This window comes from Mirounga angustirostris, unplaced genomic scaffold, assembly GCF_029215605.1.
Source record: "Mirounga angustirostris isolate CCGP_5_RB_7025 unplaced genomic scaffold, mMirAng1.0.hap1 SCAF_11, whole genome shotgun sequence".
In the NCBI taxonomy this organism is placed as follows: Eukaryota; Metazoa; Chordata; class Mammalia; order Carnivora; family Phocidae; genus Mirounga; species Mirounga angustirostris.
In genome coordinates, this window is record NW_026991719.1 from 106,441,840 (window position 1) to 106,448,781 (window position 6,942).

General features: G+C 48.0%; 1 protein-coding gene across 2 annotated transcripts in view; it reads right to left on the bottom strand.

The window, feature by feature from the left end:
• Nucleotides 1-6,648, bottom strand: part of ZDHHC9 (zinc finger DHHC-type palmitoyltransferase 9) — a 30,948-nt gene extending 24,300 nt beyond the window's left edge. Inside the window, exons 1-3 of one of the 2 annotated variants that reach the window (XM_045882376.3) lie at nt 6,444-6,641; nt 6,029-6,097; nt 4,542-4,843 (exon numbers count right to left, since the gene is read on the bottom strand). In XM_045882376.3, the coding sequence (XP_045738332.1) occupies nt 4,542-4,708 (167 nt within the window). In that variant the 5' untranslated portion in view covers nt 4,709-4,843; nt 6,029-6,097; nt 6,444-6,641. Of the gene's footprint in view, nt 1-4,541; nt 4,844-6,028; nt 6,098-6,443 lie in introns of both variants that reach the window. The other variant, XM_045882385.3, reaches the window with a different exon arrangement.
• Nucleotides 6,649-6,942: the final 294 nt, after the last annotated feature.

Consider the following 6,942-nt stretch of genomic DNA (forward strand, 5'->3'; position numbering starts at 1 on the left):
ATGCTATGCCAGAATGCTATTAGTTTTCTACAAAGACACCTTCATTTCCTAGGAGCATGAGCTGGGGAGGCCCAAATAACCTAGATGCTACTAGGTAACACAATCACTAGCTAGGAAGAACCCAGAATATGCTAGTCTAGCATTTGGCACTATGTACACTTTAGTAAATCTGAATGTCTTCAGGATTCCATAGTCAAAAGATAACAATGAGATGAAAGGTAGTGTCATATAGAGGCATTGGCTGGCTGGCTGATCTCAATAAAGGGACCTCTCTTCTGTGGGCCTGATTTCCTTACTTGCAAAAGGATAGCGATAGTCTCCAAGACCCCTTCCAGTTCTACCATTCTATGATTCTGTGAGTCAAGACTGTTATATTTTAAGTGTATCCAGAATGTATTAATTCAGTCACATTTATTGACCACCTACTCTACATAGGGTCTGGTGGAAGGCACCGTGGGGGGCTATACAGACATAGGAGATAGTCCCTGACATTGAAAGAGCTCAAAGTGTAATAATCATAGAATTTAGAAATCTAAGAAATGTCATATGATGATGTGTTAAATGAGCAGTATGTACAATTAGTCCTACAAATGCAGAAATTACTGGAAAGGTTTCATGAAGGAAGACTCAAGAAGGGACTTGAAAGAGAGGCAGAATTTGCATAGACTAGAAGTGGGTCAATTATGAAGCAGCACTACAAAGCTTTTTTCAGTTCATCCAATTCAATGACTCTTCTACATATCAAAAGCACCTGCAAGGGTCAGTCCAACAGGGTTCGATAGTGCCTTGATACAATTTCCTCTACATACAGCACGATGAGGCATAAGTGCTGATCGTAGAAGCAAAGTGCTTCTACTTCAGGCGTCAAGAGTCACACAGTCATTCTTGTCACAAGAGAAGTCTGGGTACCTTGACCCCACCTGTAATCTGGTCATAAAGTTAAAAGAGACAGCTAGGAAGCCAATTCCAGAAGACAGTGCACTTGGTCCTTCCTCCAAGCTTTATCAGGAAGTTGAATTTAACTAAACACCACAATAGTCTTTGAGTAGCTGGACACCTCACAGTTGTCAGTGCCATTCCACTATAATGTCCTGACATTACCGGCCAAGCTGGTGGCTACTTGTTCAGACAAGCTGGACAGGGTTTGGGCAGAAAAGAAGGAGAATGGTTCATGTGGTCAAAGCTGAAACTGGCATATCCACTCACATTTCCTAAATACCTCACCCTAAAAATAAATTAGGAAATCCTTTTTTTAAGCACTGCACAATTTTCACTCTGCTTTTAAATACATTTACCATAGTTACAGTTACATTTAAATATGAAATATATTTAAATACAGCTACCTACTGGTAATCCAACCATTCCTTTTCAGTGTGTATATTTTAATCTTCCAGACAAACACAACAGTTACACAGAATTTCAGACTCTCAGACTTGCAGGAGGCTTAGTGATAATCTAGCCCAATTTCCCATCCCAGGCAGGAATCTACTTTGCGACAGCAGCCCTGAGAGATGGCCACCGAATATCTCTGGAAACACTTCTAACAATACAGAGCTAGCTAGCTCCTAGATGGACAACCTTCTTTCATTTTATATATTCAACCTATACTGTCTGTCCACTGAAAATTACAGGTCCCTCCTTTGAGAAGTCTAAACATGTAAAGGCAAAATCCCAAAATAAAAAGATATCCACTGGCACTACTAATACTGCATGTTTTTCATCAAGGGGTGCCCACATGCCTGACCAGATTTCCCCAGCCATCTGGCTGACCCAGGGCTGTGCAATGGGCAGCTATAAATCAACTTGCACTAGTTCCTAAGCACCTGCTGCAGGCAAGACCCTATTACAAAACTGCAGGTCCAGATGTGCAGCAAGATCTAGACTTCCCTAAGGCAAAAATGCAGTGGCCAGAGGATGTGGAATCGACACTCCTCGACAATTTGAGGATGAAAATAGTCCTCTGTCACTGGTGGTTCAGATGCCCTCACCTGCCTGAAGGCAGGGGACTTGATCAGCTGATTTCCTGAGGTCTCCCTAAATTCTAATGCTAACAAAGGGGCCCATATTCTGCCCCCCAAATCCTATCCCCCACTGTGTGGTTGGTAGTGAATTATATACTCCAAAGGAAAAGGTCGACCAGAAAGCGATTGCATGCCTCAGAGGCATGCTAGTGTCCTTTGTACAGCCTGTCATTAGCTAGGCATAAGGCAGCCACCACCTAGAGTGTCAGTGTGTCTGCACGTGACACACACACACACACAAACACGTGCACGTGTGCACAAACAGATTCCACCACTCTCAGTAAAACGATTCATCACCAGGGTCCTCTCCCCTTTGGTCAGCTTTATGCTTTCCCATTCCACTCCTTCACTCACACGTTAACTTCTTTCTCCCTTCTCCTCTCCCTTTTCCCTCCCCCCAGCCCTACCCACAAACATATTTACTCTATCTGGGTGGCTCAGTTGGTTAAACGTTGGACTCTTGATTTCAGCTCAGGTCATGATCTCAGGGTTGTGGGATGGAGCCCTGCATTGGGCTCTGCGCTCAGCCCAGAGTCTGCTTGTCCCTCTCCCTCTGCTCCTGGCTTGCTTGCTCGCTCTCTCTCTCTCTCAAATAAATAAATAAATAAAATCTTTAAAAAAATATTTACTCTATCACACAGATAGCTGGAACTCAAGGCAGTTCACAGACAACCTTACCCTTCATATCTGAGGGCAAAGCACAAGAAATAACTTGGGAAAAAAAGTCATCTTGGTAGAAAACTCAACCTGCCTCCGTCAAACAGTAACTTGGCTAATTATAAGCTTCATCCCACAGGCAGTTTTGTTCAGAGGCTTCTGGGGCCTAAGTGGGACAGATCCAAATCAGACTCTGTCTGGCTCCCAGATACAAAAAGGGCCAAACGCCAATAGCTCCAAATTTCAAGTTCCCCTGGACCAGAGGTTTCCCGGACCCAGAATTACCAGCTCACTCAGGGCCTGAAAACAAATCTCATCTCTGTTTCAAATGGCTCCAACCACAAAAATTTAACTCTAAGATGGAAGGGTGTGGTGGCAGAAAGAGCTAGTGATTCAGCAGCAGGAGGATGGAAAGAGAGGGAGAATGATAGAGAGCAGAGTTCAGCTCTGTACTTCCAAAAAGCAGCAAGGCAGGAATCAAGAGAAAAAAACAAACAACTTGGAGAGAAGGGTGAGAGGGGAAACATTTTGTTTTAATGTTACACATACGCCTGCCTGACCGCACATGCTCACTTGTACCACACACAAGTACACACATAACACTCTCCACCATAAACCTCAGACTGGAAAGCAGCTAAGAAGCCATCACCAACCGACTTTGCCAAATACTTCACAAAGTCAGCAGCAACAGCAGCAGCAAAAGTGCCTTTGACAAAGAGCCTCTCTGACCTTCCTTTCCTAGCCCTGTTATAAACTGCCCCTTCCTCTCCCTGCTGTTATTCAAGCCAGCTTCAACCATCAAAAAGTCTGGCAAAGCAGCCTGAAAAATCACTCCTGATGCACTGGGAAAGCCTGGAGCCCTTACAAAAGAAGGGCAAAAATGAGCTCCAAGAGACCAGAGCTCATTTTAATTACCCACAGAGGCTGGCCAAGGAGCCCCCTCCTCCCTCCCATGGCCACGCCCCAGCATGGGAGCTCCATTTTCAGGTCATTCTAGTATATGAACTATAGCTGGCTCATATCAGGTGTGGCTCCCAGTCTACACACACACCTCTTGGCTCCTCAGAGCCCTCCTCATAATAATCCTAAACCAATTAGCATTGCTTCCATCCCTAGAGTATACAGTATTCTCAGCACACCCAGTAGTCATGCCATAGTACCCTAGAATCCCACTGGCCACCTCCCTAGAGCAGTGACCTATACAGGATTCAAACAGTGGCTCTAGTACTAGCTATTACATGGCAGAAAAAAATAACTCCAAGGCTGGTATCAGGCACACACAGAATACAGAATTGTTTATGTTGAGTGATCCTGAGTGAAACTCACATTTAATAAGCACATATGTACCACACATGCGGCTAGTTTGTGGCACAGTTGAGGCTGGAACTGATCTGTAGGTCCCCAATTCTGATGGCTTTTCAATTTAATCGCTAGCAGACAGCTGAGCCCTAAGGAAATAGGACCCAGAATAACAGAATAGATGAGTTTTGTGGTATCGAGTTATGACCATGAGGGCTGCCCCTAGGCCCAAAAGGGGTGGGGAAGAGGGAGTCTGCCACTAAGCAACTAAGGAGACCACTGAAAAAGAGAGGTGAATAACAAAGACAAATTCCTTTATTTCCCAAGTGTGCCAAGGGTAACGCCAAATCAGTGCTATAAAATTGGGGTCAAAGGTCTTGGCCTTTTTAGGAAGCAGGTACTCTGCTAAAAGCACAAAGAAATGAATTCGGTTGGCATGATCTAAGGACATTGCTCAAGAGGATAGTGCCATCCAAGGACCATCCACAAACTTCCCAGAAAGACGGTTCTTCCTCTAGACCCAAAGTAACCATAATCAGGTAACTCTACTCAATGGAAACTCACTCGAAGGCGAAGAAGAGTGTACATGTCCCCAGGATGAGGAAGAGGGTCAAATAGAAGATGCCCTTTTGCCGGGCCATCATGACTCGCCCATCACAGCAGAAGGTGTTCCTGCCTGGGAGTTTCTCCCATTTCCGTGTCACCTTCTTTCTCACCACCATCACAGACATGATTGGAATTCCTGGTCCAAAATGAGCTTTGTGATTACAAGAGGGAAGAAACAGAAGCTGAGCCCAGCTTTGAAATCACGATGCCTGCTATTGCTGCCGCGGGGTCAAACATCATCAAAAGTCCAATTTCTAGCCCTAAGAAAAAGCACAAAAGGAAAAAAAATGAGGCAGGAACAAGAAAATGCAGTTCAATCCTCCTTTCCCAGAGGTGGAAAGATGAGCACTGCCTGAAGGGGTAAGGGTAGGGAAGCGGGAAAAGTTTATTTCCAATCTGTGTTTGTCCCCTAAAAGGAGAAAAGGTTAAAGGTTCTCAAAAAAAAGGAAGGGGGCTAGCATATCGTCTTAAATAAATCCCTATGCTTCCAATATAATACTGTTCATTTGATCATCATAGAACCTTGGAACTAGAAGGGATTTTATGGGTGATAACCCCAATTACTTTGTTTTGGAAATGAGTAAAGTTAAGACCAAAGAGAGGAAATAACTTGTCCAGGGTCACACAGCTGCAAAGCTAAGCCAAGGAAACACATCTGCTGACTTCCAGTCCAGGGCACTTTCCAGTATACCACACTGTTCTATAATCATCAGTAAGAGGACTCTAAAAACAATAGTGGAGTTTCTGTCCTTAAGGAGCCATTCCCTCCCCTCCTCCACTTCACCTTCTTTCTTCAATTAGCCACTCAAATATGAATCACACCCGGGAACAAATCACCCTCTGGCAGGGCTAGGAGGTTCTGGACACTCTGTACACATACCCAGGTTGTATTTACTCAAAACAGATTTCCCCTAATCAAACCCTCTGTAACTTCCTGAGTTCGGGAAATGAACCAATCTTGCCAGTCTAGCCTAACATTTGTGGGAATCTTAATGAAACCACATCACAGATCTGTAGGTGAAAGGCTGACTTAAGCAGGAGAGGTTCTGGAATGGTTGCGGGTGGGGGTGGGTGGACATGGCAGCAGCTAAGAAAAGTCATAAAGGTGCTTGCTTTCTGGGACATTTCATAACTGCCATCTCTACTTGGCATCCTGAACCCCCAGGCCCAGCCTTTCTCAACCACTGCCACCCTTCTCCTCTCAGGTGTGGTGCTGTGGCTTCTGTTTACTGACACCACATGCCCCACGCTGGCAAGAATGAGGTGGAAGCCTGCAGCCCGCCTGACTGATGAGAAACAACCGACCCGAAATCATTCCGGGCTGGAGAGGGCAAGGGTCCAAATAGAAACCAGGAGATGAGCAGGGAAATGAGAAAGCAAGAAGGCTTGGCCAAAGGGAGGGAGCACCAGAGGTGCAGAGAACACTTCCTTTGTGTAAAACTAACCTGGAAAATAATCTCCTCCAGATAAACCGGCCCAGCGGGAGAAGAGAGACCAGGAAGGGGAGCCGGGCCCTGGGAGAACAAAGATCAAAATCCGTCGAGAGCCAGCGACCGGCCCACCAGCCGGGGACCGGAGGCCCGAGTCCTGGGCGGGCGGCGGGCGCGGCCTCGGGAGGCCAGCCCTGCCTCCGCCACGCAGCCGACCACCGCCCCAGGAAGGTTGGGACGCGCGCCACCTCCACACGCTCGTACACACTCACACACGCCCCGCCACGTGTAGTCACCCGCGGTCAGGGGCTCGGCGGCAGCCCCGCTGAGAAGGGCGGGTGCCTATGTCCGCGCGGCCGGGCGCAGCGGAGGGGTTGGCAGCCCACCATGCGGCCGAGCCCAGGAGACCCCAACCCCCACCCCTCGTTACCTGAACCCGGGAGACCGAACTCGGCCGGGAACTGAGGGCAGGAAGTGCACCGTCCCAGGGGAACGCGTCAGCTGCCAGGGGTGGCAGCGACTTCTCCTCCCCAGCCCGGAGGCTGCCTCCTCCTGACAAGGGGCCCCAATGGTCGGGGCCCTAAACCAGCTGTGGCAACCGCCCACCGCTGGCCGAATGGAACGCTCCTCACGTCACCAGGTCGTTCCAGTAGTTGCTCGCCCGCCATTGGCTGGTCGGCCTCGGCGCCTCCGCCCCTGCCTCCCCTGCCCCGAACTACCATTGGCTATCCCAAACGCCACTCGACGCTGCCTCCGCCCCACTCCCCCACCCATCTCCCGGCTTCGTGCCCACCTGCCAAGCCACTGCCAGCCTCCCTTTGGGGTCCGAGCGCCGCTGTGGGAAGTGTCGCTTTCTACTGATATAGTTATGCAGAGACGGAAGTGAAGGGTAGTGCTGATGGGACAAGGAGGGCTACCAGCCTCCTCTC